The 15,749-nt window shown below is 44.7% G+C and overlaps 1 protein-coding gene and 1 pseudogene across 3 annotated transcripts in view; one reads left to right on the top strand and one right to left on the bottom strand.

The window, feature by feature from the left end:
* Window positions 1-2,087: 2,087 nt before the first annotated feature.
* LOC114636873 lies at window positions 2,088-3,909 on the top strand (annotated as a pseudogene).
* A 1,757-nt stretch (window positions 3,910-5,666) lies between these two features.
* The window catches only part of Slc28a2 (solute carrier family 28 member 2), a 21,393-nt gene continuing 11,310 nt past the window's right edge, over window positions 5,667-15,749 (bottom strand). For 2 of the 3 annotated variants that reach the window (XM_028784979.1, XM_028784978.1), the window contains exons 8-18: window positions 15,449-15,526; window positions 14,985-15,065; window positions 14,487-14,567; window positions 12,405-12,530; window positions 12,193-12,323; window positions 11,629-11,797; window positions 11,266-11,463; window positions 10,620-10,701; window positions 8,702-8,800; window positions 8,407-8,518; window positions 5,667-6,377 (exon numbers count right to left, since the gene is read on the bottom strand). In XM_028784979.1, the coding sequence (XP_028640812.1) occupies window positions 6,260-6,377; window positions 8,407-8,518; window positions 8,702-8,800; window positions 10,620-10,701; window positions 11,266-11,463; window positions 11,629-11,797; window positions 12,193-12,323; window positions 12,405-12,530; window positions 14,487-14,567; window positions 14,985-15,065; window positions 15,449-15,526 (1,275 nt within the window). In that variant the 3' untranslated portion in view covers window positions 5,667-6,259. Of the gene's footprint in view, window positions 6,378-8,406; window positions 8,519-8,684; window positions 8,801-10,619; window positions 10,702-11,265; window positions 11,464-11,628; window positions 11,798-12,192; window positions 12,324-12,404; window positions 12,531-14,486; window positions 14,568-14,984; window positions 15,066-15,448; window positions 15,527-15,749 lie in introns of those variants that run through there. The other variant, XM_028784980.1, reaches the window with a different exon arrangement.

Here is a 15,749-nt window from a genome sequence, read left to right as displayed (position 1 = left end):
AGACAGACAGACAGACAGACAGACAGACAGACAGACAGACAGACAGATGGGGAGAGAGAATAATTCACCAAAAAATTCACTTTTTTTATAACTGTTTTTTGGATGGTATTGACTTGTGTGTGCATCACATTACTGGCTGAAGCACCTCCCACCCTGCTTAAGCCTTAGTTAAGCACCAAAATGGCAGTCAGATACACAGCCAGTGAGATCTGGCTGTAGGCCATGGTCAGCATAGGCCAGCCACACAGCTAGTGGTCCAGGAAATCCACACAATGGTGATCCCTTCTAGGTGATAAAACTAAGCCGCAGTGAGTGACTCCTGATGACACCTTACATTGTTTATCTGTCTTTAAACCTTTTAAATATTTGACTTGTCTCTGAAAGCCACCAAATAACTCTATATTAGCTTTGTTTTATAAATGACAGCCCCATAACTAAAGAATAGTTTGCTCAATCACAGATTTCATAAATTTGCTTTCAAAACCACACAGAAACTCTCAAATGTAAAATATAAGAATGATGATATTTTCTTTGGAGAATTTGCTACATTATCCTTTGAGTTTGCCTAGCTGGAAGAAAATATCATTCATTTGATGAATAATTCAAATCCGAGTCATGTTGCCATGGAAAGGGATCAGCTACCTTTGCCGATTGTTTTTATGAGGTTCTCAGTTCCACAGACAGAATGTTTCCCTCTCTTGAGGGAGCAACAGCTCTTGACAAGAGGAAATATGATTTCAGCAAAAATCCTAGTTCTCTGTGCTCATTAAAAATTGTTTCAGTATTCTGTTTGGCTTCTTGCTTCATATACATGGGAATGATTATTTTAGACATGGGTTATCTGGCAATGACTGCCAGAGATGCCGACCTTGAGACAGAGACAGAGAGAATTCTGAACTTTTTTTAAAAAAAAAAAGTGTAACTTTTGCTTTTCTAGAAATTGATCAAAGTCGTTTGTTCTAGTGAAAATGTAAGCTGTGAGGGAAATGGTTCCCAGCAAATCTCCTGATGCTCACTCTTCTGTTGCTAAAAATCATCTGCGTGAGTGTCTGGTTGTAGAGATTCAGCTTGACTGTAGCCATCTTGGCTCAAACTGCCATTTTCCCTGCCAGGCGACCCTGGCGTACACTCCAAACTCGGTGAGGCAAAGTTAAAATGGCTGAGCATGTTATGCTAGCCAAGATGCCAAGATTTTTTCTAATGTTTTATTATTGTACATATAGTGTGTGTAAGAGAGAAAGCACACATGGTGAGTGCAGAGACCAGAGGACAACTTTATGGAGACATTTCTCTCCTTCCAGCTTTGCATGGGTAACAGAAGTTGAACTCTGGTCATCAGGACTTCGAGGCAAGCACTGTTACAAACGGAGCCATGTTGCTGGTCCCTAGACTGCTGCTTGACTGACACATGAATCCTCTCTGAGAAAGGACAGGCACATTCTTATTTGCTGTTGTCTGCTTTGTCTCACTTGAACCCTTGCTTCTGATTGAGGTACATTAGTCCCGATATTAGTCGATATGAGTGTCTATCCATAGGTATCTCCTGGATAAATTATACTGTATGCCATCCTGGACATAGCTACTTCTTCTTCAAATGCTTCCTCACCTTCACCCTTGGTGGCCAACCTCTCATCCCTAGGACAGGTCATTCCAAGGAACTAGTATTCACACTGGAACCATTTAATGACTTGGATACTCCTATTCCTGGGTTACCCATCATTGTTTAAGAGTGTACATGGCTCCATCAATTCTGAACTTTAGACTTGTACCTTAACCAGAGCAAGGGCTTCCAGTCTGTACCCCTGAGCAAACTCCAGCCCAAATGGACCCATCCTCTAATCCTGCCATTCTGAGACTAGGTAGGAGAGGAGTTGGGTATATGCAGGGCAGGGTGCCAGGTACCTCTGGAGAAAATAAAATATGTCTATGGTAGAAGTATGCAAAAAGTATTCACCTTCATCTACCTGATTTATTAGAAACAAAATACCTTAAATCAAATGGTATTTAAACAATAGAAATATATTATTCCTCACATTTCTGAAGGCTAAGAAATCCCAGATCAGCTCGGCCGCGGCGGACTGGCGGGTCAAAAGTATAATGTCCCAGGAAAGCAGCTACGGAAAGTGGACAATATCCAGTAGGGACGAAAGTGAAGATGAAAAGCCCAAACCTGACAAGCCATCAGCATCCTCTTGCCCCGAGGCTGGGCAGGGAGTGTCAAAGGAGCTCACTTACACCTGCTCAGAGGCCCGCAAGGCTGCACACAAGAGACAGATCTTACCTGTGAAATTCAGCAACACAGACTTGGTGTTACCCCACAAAAAGCAGAAGAGTGAGTCCCCGGAAGGTCTCGGCTGGTGTCTCTCCAACAGCGATGATGAACAGCAGCCAGATGTGACACATCAGGAACAGCCCCAAGAGAAAAAACATGACTCCTCACCCAATGTGACTACTGCCCAGAAAGCTGAGGATAGAAGCCCTCCTGCCAGCCTTAGGCCCCAAAGGGCAGATGACTACGAGACCTCAGAGGAAGGCCAGGACATCTGGGACATGCTGGATAAGGGGAACTCCTTCCAGTTTTATCTCACTAGAGTCTCCGGGATTAAGGCAAAGTATAACTCCAAAGCCCTCCACATCAAGGGTATTTTATCCCCTCTGTTTGGGACATTTGTCTCTTCAGCTCAGTTTAACTACTGCTTTGATGTGGACTGGCTCATAAAGCAATATCCACCAGAATTCAGGAAGAAGCCGATCCTGCTTGTGCACAGTGATAAGAGGGAAGCCAAGGCGGACTTACATGCCCAGGCAAAGCCCTATGCAAACATTTCCCTCTGCCAGGCAAAGTTGGATATTGCATTTGGAACACACCACACGAAAATGATGCTCTTGCTCTATGAAGAAGGCCTCCGAGTCGTCATCCACACCTCCAACCTCATCCGGGAAGCCTGGCACCAGAAAACCCAAGGAATATGGTTGAGTCCTTTGTACCCACGAATTGACCAGGGAAGCCACACATCTGGAGAGTCAAGCACGCATTTCAAAGCTGACCTCACCAGTTATTTGATGGCATACAATGTGCTCCCACTGCAGGAGTGGATAGACACCATCCAAAAGCACGATCTCTCTGAAACCAATGTTTACCTTATTGGTTCAACCCCTGGACGCTTTCAAGGAAGTCACAAAAATAATTGGGGACATTTTAGGCTTAGAAAGCTTCTGCAGGCGCATGCCCCATCCACACCCAATGGCGAGAGCTGGCCCGTCGTTGGTCAGTTTTCAAGCATCGACTCCCTGGGGCCTGATGAATCCAAGTGGCTGTGCTCTGAGTTTATGGAGAGCTTGCTGGCCCTGAGAGAGGGTGGCCGAACTCTGGGCAAAAGCGCAGTTCCTCTCCATCTGATCTATCCCTCTGTGGATAATGTGCGGACCAGCTTAGAAGGATACCCTGCTGGGGGCTCTCTTCCCTATAGTATCCAGACGGCTGAAAAGCAGAGGTGGCTGCACTCCTACTTCCACAAGTGGTCAGCAGAGACATCCGGCTGAAGCAATGCCATGCCACATATTAAGATGTACATGCGGCCCTCACCAGACTTCAATAAACTGGCTTGGTTCCTTGTCACAAGTGCGAAACTGTCCAAGGCTGCCTGGGGAGTGCTGGAGAAGAACGTTACCCAGCTGATGATTCGCTCCTACGAGCTCGGGGTCCTTTTCCTCCCGTTAGCATTTGGCCTGGACACCTTCAAAGTGAAACAGAAATTCTTCTCCAGCAACTGTGAGCCGATGGCCTCCTTCCCTGTGCCCTATGACCTGACCCCAGAGCTCTACGGGAGTAAAGATCGGCCATGGATTTGGAACATTCCTTATGTCAAAGCACCTGACACGCACGGCAACATGTGGGTGCCCTCCTGAGACGAAGTGCTGTGCCATTTGAGTGGGACACATTGGATGCTCTTGTTTGTACTGAAAATTCACGTCTCTTAAAGTCTTGCACCCATACAAGACTCCTCACAAAAGTCGATCTGGACTGTGTCTGATGGTCGTTGTCAACATTCTTATTAAAGAAGAGGTGTTATTTTTGTAATTCAAAAAAAAAAATCTAGGATCTCATCTCTAATACTAACACCTCCTGGACAGGATTTCAATATATGAATGGAGTGGGGTACAAACATTCAGATTCTAGCAGTGTTAAAGGTTAGGACAGGAGATATGGAAGAAAATGAAGGCAGGAGAAAAGAGAGCAAACACTCGCTATGCATCTCTGTGTCCCGGCAAGCCTTCTATGAAGCTGTATTTTCACTTGAGAGGGTAGGGACCTTGGAGGGTCACTTAGCAGGAAGGTATAGATTTTAAGGTCTGTGGATGACTGAATGGCCGTACTCATGGGTAGGTGGCATGAGACTGTGTACAGTGATGAGAAAGACAGTCGTGGGTCGGCAACATGGACTAATGAGTAGAGGTGCTGGCACACAGGTTAAAGACCTGAGACCAATCTCCAGATTCCACAAGGGGGCAGGACAGACCTGACTCCAGACACTGCAATCCTCTGACTGCTCATTCATGCCAGCATACTTAGACAGACAGACAGACAGACACACACACACACACACACACACACACACGCACATATGCACACACATATACACACACGTACACAAACACACATGTACACAAGCGCACACTTAAACACACAGTAAAATAAATTAATTACTTTTAAAGTTACTCTTGGGCTAGAAAGATGGCTCAGTCAGTAAAGTGCTTGCTGAACCCCTGGATCCAATCCCCAAAACCCACACAGAGAATATAACAAAGGATTAGCTGTCTTGATGTCTTCTATGCCCTCTAGCCTATTGATGATGACCCAATCATGTCGAGGTTTCTTGGACACCCAGCCTCTCTGTGATTCATGGCTGCCCTGGGTAACACCGTGGAAGCATTGCTGTCTATGACACTGCCTCTGCCACCTGCTACACTGGACAGTGCCTGGGTTCTCCGGCATGGCACCAACACTAGACCATAAGTCCAGCAGAGTCTCTTTTGCATTTTAATTTTGTTTTTCCTTCTGTTTTTTTGAGACAAGTTCTCTCTATGTAGCCCAGGCTGTCCTGAAGCTCACTATGTACATCAATCTGGCCTCAAACTCACAGAGATCCAAGGCACGTGTGACTCATACTTGGCCCCTTACTGAGGAGCTGAAGCCAAGAGCAGTGAGGGTACTGGAGTGACAGATAAGTAGCCCTGGTGTGAGAGCCCCTTAGCTATTTATGTTCAGAGAAATCCTCTCGGGGTCTAACTCTGCTTTTTACAGAGCAATTCATTTAGATGATCCAAAACTATTTTAAAGGATTCTATATAAACCTGAAGTGCAGGTAACTGACACTAAATGAAAATACCAAATCAAAATAAGGGCCTTTTAAATAAGGGTATTCCTTAGGATTTTACATATTGAGGGCTTACAAGCTGGTTCAGTGGCTAAGTTGTGTACTGCTCCTGCAGCAGACAGGAGTGCAGTCTCCAACACCCATGTTGGGTGTCTCAGGACCACCTGTAACTCCAGGTCCAGGTGGCCCCCACCTCAGGGTTCCTCTGGCACTTGCACTGACGTGCACATACCCACACAGAGACACACACATACACACAATTAAAAAATATAGACTTTTAAAAAAACACCTTATTAAAAGAAGCACTTTTATTACTGTATGAAAATAAAAGGAGTTTTTACGTTTATAAATCTTTGGCAATACAAAACCTGTTTATCTTTAAATCCCCTCCCTCACCTCCACCCATGCAGGAGGGCACCTATTCTATGTCATCTATTCTATCACTTCGATGAGATACTTCGGGGTTTGGGCCAGGCTTGCCTTGAATCCGAGGCAGTCCCTTTAGCCTACAGGTAAGAGACCACAGGGGTGTGCCAACATTCCCAAACTAGAAATAAGCATCTACTCTGATTTCCCCACTCTCTCCACTCTGGGCCTGGACAGGGGTTGAACCTCGATCTTACCACACACATACGTTCCCCCTTGGCTATATTCCCACCATACTTTGGCTCAAGAGGGTCTATAATGAATTTCACATCTGGTATGCGGCACGCAGTGGAAAGGTGGGGGCTGATTTTTATACAGAGCTACACTGAGCTCAGAACTTGCACTTTGTGGAGTTTAGTGCGGTTCTTGGAGAATGGACAGCTTGAGTACATGAAAATGTATTTGGTAATACGAATCTGTTCTATAAGAACTATCATGGAATGGCCCCACCAGCTTCATGCACACACAGTGCTGGTGTAGAGGCCACAGCAGTTGGCAAGACTCCTGAGGCTGGACTCCTTGTCTTGCCAGGGGCCTGAGAAAGAAGGCATGCTGGTGCCGTTCAACCAAGTACTGAAATGATAAAACCAGATACACACAGGTCAGACACAAACAAGGCATCACAATCAACAAGTTTTCCAAGTAGCTGAGAACAAACCTACTGTGAGTAGATCTGTTGTTGTAACCAGTGACATGAGATCCAGCTGAACGAACTCTGCTTCTTATGCTTTAGATGATGCTAGCACAGAACCCTGACCACTGCCTGCCCGGTGTCCAGCTCCTAACCTCAGTCCAGTTAGAAGTGTCATTTCCAGACAGTTGAGAAAAAATTAGGCCTTATAAATGATCCAGAATTAAATTTAATAAAAAAATAAGCTGATTACTAGGGCTACTTTCCTCTTCAGAAAGAAAAAACTGTTTACACTTCACTGGTATAAACTAATTAGACAAAGGTATTTCTCTTTCAATGTTCTGATTTTCATTTTATTCAAACTGAAACAGAATTATGTCACTTTTCCCCATCCTTTTCCTCCCTCCAGGCCTTCCCATTTGCACTCCCTCGAATCCCTCCCATATTACCCTCTACTCTCAAGGTAATATCTACTTTTTATTATCAATACATACATACATACATACATACATACAGACAGACAGACAGACAGATCCAGCTGTTATTTTTCTCAAATTCTATGTCCATGTGCAGGTGTGGGTGTGTGCATGTGAGTGCAGGCGCCTGCAGGACTTGAACCGGGACCCCTCTGGAGCTGGAGTTGCAGATACCCATCACCCAGTGTGACATAGAACTCAGGTCCTCCACAACAGCAGCCTGTTAGTCTCTCTGCAACAGCAGCATCTGAACAACTACTTGAGCCAGACTCCAGCTGACTTGTGAGTGGATTTATACAGTGTTTTCAACCCCTGAAAACATTTCTTTTGGCCTCTAGATGCTAATGACTCTTAGAATATATCTTTAGAAAATCCACTGAGAACATACACATTAGAACTCCACCAGACAACCAGTCTACTTAGTTTATAAATTTCTCTTTAACAATAAATGAAATTTGCAATTTACTTTTACTTTGTTTCTTAACCTGTATACAGCTAACATCTGAATAAGTACACGAATACATCACAGACATACATGTCACCTCCCACTCAGGCTCCAGCTCTGACCTCTCTCCTGAGCCTCAGACTCCAGTTGACTTGTCAGTGGCTTTATATGGTGTTCACACAGGTACCTCCAAATTAACATATCCAGAACTGGAAAAGGCCACGCCCTTCTTCTGGCCCAAGTCAAAAAAGATCATTCTTTCTCCTCCTCACACTGGGCCTTTCTCCTAACCAGTTGAGGGTCAGTCCTATCAATTCTCCCTTGTCTGGTGCACCTGTGTCTGTCAAGTATCTCACTCTCTCTTGCTAAGACTGTTACAGCAATGTGTTCACTCTCCTTGTTACCAAATGTCCTTCTGTAAAGCACAGCTAACCAGGCTGGTGTCCAGAATCCTGCAGGTCAAAATTGGATTTCTTGAGGCTTTCTGACAAGGCCTTTAATGGTTCAGCCTTGTTTCCTGGAGCTCTCCCCCACTCACCTATAGGCCACTAACTACCAGTATGCACCTTTGACTTTGACAACGTCAAATATTCTACTTCCTCATTCCTTCCTTTTATGTGTCCCAAAACTAGTCCCTTGGGCTCAGTGATAGGTTCCTTTCATATTCTAGAATATAGTAAACAAGGTCACCTTCACACTATCCGAACTCTATCTTTTAAATTTAAAAATCTGTCTTCTCTTGGTCTGCTTTATTTCCATCTGGAAAAAACCCTGAGTTTAAAGACAACTGCAAAATCATCACCTGTCTACTACTTATATTTCAGGCACAATAAGCACAGAAACTTGCCACACACAGTAGGACTAATACTGAAGATAATGCCTACTAAGAGAAAAGAGTCCAGACTATGTCCATCACAGCATCCATGGTGCCTCATACACGCCATACACCTTCGGCGGCCCTGTACTCAAGACCTCCATCCCCCACCATCCAGAAGTTCCCTTCGTGTAAGAGGAACCTAGGAGGGAGCAGGAACCCTGGTGTTTGCCTACCTCTGGAAAAGCTCTCTGCAGCACACATATGTCTCATAGGTTCTGTTGGTGAAATGTGTGTTTAGGAATGAGACACAGTCAGTTTCAGCACCTCTGGGAACATAGAGGATTCCTGCATAGAAATAAAAACTACTTTAAGGAGGAAGGTTTGACACATGGACCCCAAAGTTCTGTATTGCTCGGTTGGGAGTTGGTAACACGGTAAATTAGGTGTCTGTGAGGTGGATGGTGGGCTAAATAAACATTCTGAGTGAGATCCTGTGATCTCTGCTAGAGACCATGATTAGGCACCTACCTGCCATACAGGCACTGATAAAGGAAACACAGGCACCTGTGAACAGGGCCCTGACCACAATCTTGCACAAGTCACTCTTCCGTTGAGGCATCATGGATGCTGTAGGCAACAAAAGAAAGCAATTGATGTCTTCCTCACACAGCAAGGAGGAATGTAAAACAATATCAGGTCAGATGACTAGTGCTCTTTGACCTAAGCCTGCTAAAGCTTCCTTAAGAGGTGCATACACACATTAGTCTTGATATATCACTCAGACTTCTCCTGTATCAAGGATTGTAATCTGACCCTCACTTCAGTGGTTCTGGAACCCATTCAAGATAAATCTGAATCAAGCAGGGCTCTGAGCTGCTCAAGCAGGCACAGATGCCTGTGTTGGCCAGTTGAGACCTATACTGTTAAGTCCAGACTGGAATCACATGTGCCATTTTGAACCAAAGGACTAGAGAGGGCAGCATCCATCTCACTCCAGCCCAGTGTCACAGCTATCAAGTGGCAGACATACAGCAATATGGATGAGAGTTTAACAGAGAGGAAAAAGATAAACCAAAAGGAAATTGTTCCACCTTCAAACTGCTTAATCAGCTATCAGTGACATAAATCTAGTGAAACTACCCCAGAATATGGTTGCCATAAGTGGTATTTTTAACACATTCTTCTTTTCATATTCTATTGCTTCTTAGACTCATTTCTAACTTGTCTCTTCCAAGTGCTCAGCTCAGGATTCTGATAAACACACACATACACACATACATCACACACACCACATACACAAATACACACTCACACACATATCACACTCACACACCACACACACACACATACTCACCAGACACACACACATACTCACCAGACACACACATACACACATACATACATATACATCACACACACCACATACACAAATACACACTCACACACATATCACACTCACACCACACACACACACACATACATGCCACACACACATACTCACCACACATACTCACCATACACACACCACACACACACACCACATACACCACACACACACTCACCACACACACATACCACACACACTCACCACACACACATACATACTCACCACACACACACATACACTCACCACACACACATACATACTCACCACACACACACATACACTCACCACACACACACACACACTCACCGCACTCACCACATACACCACACACACACTCACCACACACACCACATAGACACTCACTACACACACACACACCTACACTCACCACACACACACACTCACCGCACTCACCACATACACCACACACACACTCACCACATACACCATCCACACACTCACCACATACACTCACCACATACACCACACACACACTCACCACACACACACACACCACATACCGCCCTCCAGGACCACCCCCTCTCTCCTGGTATTCCAGCAACCGTCACCCACAGTCAGCACCCTGAAAACCTCTGCTTCAAGTACTAACTACTCCTCTGTACTCCAGGACTCTCAGCTTTCGCCCAACAAGGTATGATGCTCACTGACTCCACTATCTGCTTCGTCTCCTGTTTTCATATGGCTTTTTAAAATTCCTGTACAAATATCACTCTTATAAAAGAAAAACTTGTTGGGTTGGTTAATTTCAGAAAGTTCTTTTGGCAGTTTAACAGCAAGAGACAAACATAATTTTCATAACTTCTTCCTTATAAGGAAACTAAAACTAAAACCATTTTCTGCCTTGGCAGAAAGGAGAACAGGCAGACAGAGCACTGGTTGTAAAGGATATACCATAGTCGGCCTGACTGCATTAACTCTGAGTTACATGTGGCCTGAGAGGTCCACTTCATTGCAGCTTCTCTATCTAGCCTCAGCTTTGCAGAGCAGAGCCTGGATCTGCCTGGCGTGTGGAGGACCTGGGGGAATTGAACAACTCACTCAAGCCTCCCAGTGTGATTCCTATGGAACTAAGATTGGCAAATCCACAGAGGGAAAATGTTGCAATGATTTCAGCTTTCACCTAGGGGGGGAAACAAGTAGATAAATTTAGTCCTGGTGTGTCTCAGAACTGTGTTAGAAGTTCCAGGGCACACCAATTCGTCTTATAGTGTTCTAAGGAATGCACAAAAGATGCTCAGAAAATAATGGGCCCAAGTTACAACCGCTGTCTTGATATGGTAATACTACAAGACTCCTTGCCCGGCAGGGTTCTTATTAAAGATACAGAGAAAATGACCTAGAGGTGCAGAGAGAGAGGAAAGAAAGATTGTTTCGAAGCAGTTTGAATGTGTAAATAAAGGGACTTCAGGACATCCAGGAGAAGGTATGTTCCTTGGACTGTCCCAATGGAAGGGAGCAACAATTATCTTAGAAATCAAAGTTGGGTCAGAATGCAAGAGAGAAATAACAGAGACTTGGTGCAGAAGCTTGGGTCCTGAAATGCATGCTTCTGCTTGTCTTGTGCTTAGGCTGAGACACTGAGAAATACCTGTGGGCCCACAACGTTTGTGTGGCACACTATGCCTTCCCTCAGATATGCCTAGCCCAAACCTCTCACTCTGTAATTTTCTGGATTGTTGCTTACAGAAATCCACTGTTTCTCGCCGTTGATCCACTCTTCTACTCCGGAGAGACGTTTGTTCTTGTACTGAGATAGTTGTTGATAGGCCACAAATTCATTTATGAAGAATTTGACTCCCACTATCTCAGCCACCAGTGGGCAGTCTGCCCACTGCACACCCATCATGAAAACCATGGGCCTTAGGATATAGGAGCAGATGACCTTAAGGACAGAGAAAGAAGGGAAAGAAGAGCAGGCAACAAAGGTCAGGCACCAGGAGTGGCTCCAGACACTTAGCCTCCTCTCCTTCCTCCACCCCCTTTTCCTCCTCAGGCTTTCAGCTTACTGAGGGTCAGGAAAACATGCCCAACACAGATAAGACTTTACCTGGAAAGTGAGTCCATGGATATCCACCATTTCCCCCAGCCAGGAGAGGGTAGCATTGACGAAGGCCAATACAGCCAGAAAGGCAATCAGATTGGCTGCAACATTAGCAACAAGGCCTATGGCATCTGTGGCTCCATTGCTCGCAGCTTCCAGGATATTCCTCTCTTCCCTGTGGTTATTGGGCATAGAGAAAGAATATGCTACCTATAGTGGTCTCAGCTCCTCAGAGAGCTCCTCCATTGACCCTAAAGTGGAAGAAGTGGGTAGCCAGCCATTGTGAGGGGTGATGGGATTCCTTAGTAATTGTAATAGTGGAGATTTCTCTGAAGTGATTCGATGCTATTGCCATGAAAGTCTGATGCCAAGGACATGGAATATTGGTATAAGGCACTAATGCCAGGTGGGAAGCTTAAATCCAGACAAAACAAAATTGAAAATGATTAGCTAGAAGCGGAGATAGCAAAAGGGGACATGGAGTGACAGAATTTCCTTTGGAGAAACTGGAAGTCTCTAGCACACTGGGCTTCTCTAGATAGCACATCTCCTGACCCGTCCCCAGCTCACCCTCGAGGCAGCTTCACTCCCTCCTTGCTCTTGAACTTGGACTCTTCTACTTCTGGATACACCAGTTTGGACAAGGCAAGTGCACAAGGGGCAGCCATCACTGAGGCGGAAATCAAGGACGACGCATCAATCTGTAAAGCCAGATGGGGATTAGCATCATTGTAGGGCTCAACTTAGGTGCACCAAGAGCGATTATGTTGACTGTGCCTCACCCCAAAGGATATGAAGGCTCCCAACACCGTGCCTGCTATGGTAGCAAAGCCTCCAGTCATCACTGCATGGATTTCAGACAGGGTCATGTCTGCAAGGTAAGGACGGATGAGAAGAGGTGCCTCTGTCTAAAAACAAGGAAAAAATAGTCACACGTGAAGAGGTTATTGCTCCTCATGTCAAAGTGCTTAACCCAGGCTGAAAATAGACCCATCAGATACACGCCCTTCCAGCCGGTGGACAAAAACCTGCCCAACGGTCTCCTTGCTGGCCTGTTTTCACGTGTTCCTATAGCATGTTATAGAATACTGTAGACAGCTGGTGTTCATTTACTGTGTTTGTCATGTCTAAATCCGTGCAGTTAGTGAGTAAACGATAGAGTACAGTCCACTTGCTGACCACACACTAGATGTCAACCAAACATATATTGAAGGAACCGAAAATAGCTTATCTAAGCTAATACTTTATGAAATAATAAGAAAATAATGTCAAGCCAGCAAGAAAGTTCAGCCTGAAGACCTGAGAACATTATCTAGAACCCACATGGTAGATAGAAGGAAAGAAGACACTGACATCCACAAGTCGTCATCTGACCACCACATGAAAGCCATGATACATGAGTACTTACACACATGCAGACACATAGAGAGAGAGAGAGAGAGAGAGAGAGAGAGAGAGAGAGAGAGTCATTAAATAAATATAATGCAATTTTTTAATGAAATGTTTGTAGTTTTTTATTAATTAGGAAGATTCAAGGAGGAAATTACCTGGCCTTAATCTATGAGGTCATTTACCCTTTAATGAGTGTCAGCGAAAGGATGTATTAGCTTGGTAGAGCATTGATGCAAGGTTCCTGCTCTTAGATGACTAGAGTCTAGCTGGAAAAATTCAAATGATTATAGACAATTTTGGCAAAATGTAAGGTTATGAGAAAAGAATCCAGAAGTGCTCTGAAAACAGATCAAAATCAGATAAACAGCCAAGGATTTTGGAGAAAAAGACCCCAATGTTGACTTCTTATTCATTTGAAAAACTATTGTCCCTAATGTTGATTTGACCAGTCAATAGCATAGATTTAACACCGGAATGGTTAATGTTGATTATCAATAATTGATAGACTCTCCTAAAAAATGACTCTAGGAATGCCTGTGAGGTGTTATCTTGATAGGTCAGCCTGTGAGAAATTATTTTAATTATGTAAATTAAAGCAGAAAGACCAACTCTAAAAGTGGGTAGGACCACTCCCTAGGCTTGGGTCCTGGACGCTGGGGACAAGCATCATTCATTATTCAGCTGCCTTAAGCTCCTGTAACCAAGCTCTCCCCAACAGGATGGCTGTACTCTCAAACTGTGAGGCAAAATAAAGCCTTTCTCTCTTAATATGCTTTTTTCAAAGTACTTGGTCACAGCAAAAGGGAAAGACCTATTCCACACAGATACTTGCTCTCATTCCACACAGACGGATGCTCTGAGAAAGATGCTATATAAAGAAGAACTCTGTTAGTCCTGAGCAAGACAAGCCATTACCTCCTCGGAGACCTTGGAAAATCACAGGGAATCACAGCAAGAAGCCAGAGGTAGCTCAACCATCCTTCCTAGCTCCTGAGGGTGATGAAGCTTAGACTAGGACATTCACCTATATACCTGTGTGAGAAGCTAGATCAGTGGCTAAGGACAACCTTCTAGATAGTGTGTCCAGACTGTGCATTAGGTATCAAGGGTCAATGCAATGAACTAAGTTCTCCTTGACCCTCTGAGGATTCTTTCATAAGGACTAACTGACACACAGTCTTCATTTGTCAGCTTTCCATAAGAAAAAATGAGCTTCTAAGCTGCATGGTGACATATGCATATACGCTCACCACTTGGGAGGTGGAGGCAAGAAGAGGAATTCAAGGTTGACCTTAACTACTTAGTGAGTATGAGGTCAACCTGGGCTACATGAGACCCTGTCTTAGAAAAACAGGAAGGAAGGAGGTGGGGAGGGAAGGGGGAGGGAAAATCCTCTTTCTAAATTTGTTCTCTGCCAAGTTCTCGGTTCTTGAGAGATTAGAAAAACAGAAGGCTCCAGGGTACATACGTACCATCCCCACAAAGATGTTTCCTGCCACAGCCAGAGTCTCTGCAGCAGTAGTACCCATGGTGATTTGCAGGAACCAGGCAATCTACAAGAATCCAGACACATAAATCTTCAACATTAGCAGGAGTCTTGGATAGTGTCCAGCAAAACCCCTCCCTGCTATTCCATTTAGTGGTAAAGAAACTGAGACCTGGAGAGATAGTGTGGTCCAGAGTAACAGAACAAGTTGCAAACATATTAGACTGACCTCAGGCCTTGGGGTTTCTAGAACAAGCAAATTCAACTCAGTATGAAAGAGCTTTTTACCATATTCTGCCTCCAGCCTATCTCCAGCCTGGGTAATCATTTGATACCAGGATGCTCCAGAGAGATTGCCTTTTCAAATTGATTCTGATTCTCCACATCCCATGTAAGAACTTTCTCCCCCAACCTAAGTATGAACTCATTCATTCCCCTGACATATTCAAGCTGAAGGTCCTTACGTGGAACCCAAACGCCTTACCTTCTGAATCACCCACTGCACAAGGCCCAGGTAGTAGAGAATAGACATCACGCATCCAAAGAAAATAATGATTGGCAGAGACTGCAACAAGAACAGAGGCAGCCTATGAGACATTACACTGCGTGGGCTGTGTGTGGCATGAGCTCGCTCTTGCAGGCCTCTAAACAGAGTTCTGGGAATGCCCAGACATCAGGGTAGCAGATACAGTGTAGTTTAGGAATAAACTCAAAATGTACTGCAGACTATCAGCCTATCAGTATTAAACACAGGATATTTCCTGAGCCTCTCCCTGCACCTGCCTTTAAACCAATTTCATGATGGTAAGGATCATGGGGAAAGAGTAGACCCCCCTCCAGGATCAAGTCGGTAAAGGCTGTCTGGTCTCGGGGACACACAATCATCCCCAGCTCTATTCCCCTGCCTTTCACTGACACTGTCATTCCTGCACACAAAACAGGTATTACCTGGAAAGCAAAAACATTTTGGACCAGTGTATCACCAAAAACAAAACTGGATCCTTCCACAGTATAAGCCAGGAAAATCTGAAGTGGGAAGAAAAGAGACAAGAGTTAGGACAAGTGAAACACAGAGGAAGACGGGATCTGACTCAGGTGTGGGCCACCTGTGGGCCATGTCCCAAAAGTTGGTCATGAAATGACAGACCAGCAAATCACTTCTATTCACTTAGATTCTCACCTGAACTAACTCTCTCTCTCTCCTCTCTCTCTCTCTCTCTCTCTCTCTCTCTCTCTCTCTCTCTCTCTC

The sequence above is a fragment of the Grammomys surdaster genome, unplaced genomic scaffold (genome assembly GCF_004785775.1).
Source record: "Grammomys surdaster isolate TR1022 unplaced genomic scaffold, NIH_TR_1.0 124988, whole genome shotgun sequence".
Lineage (NCBI taxonomy): Eukaryota > Metazoa > Chordata > Mammalia > Rodentia > Muridae > Grammomys > Grammomys surdaster.
This window is presented reverse-complemented; position numbering and strand designations above follow the sequence as displayed.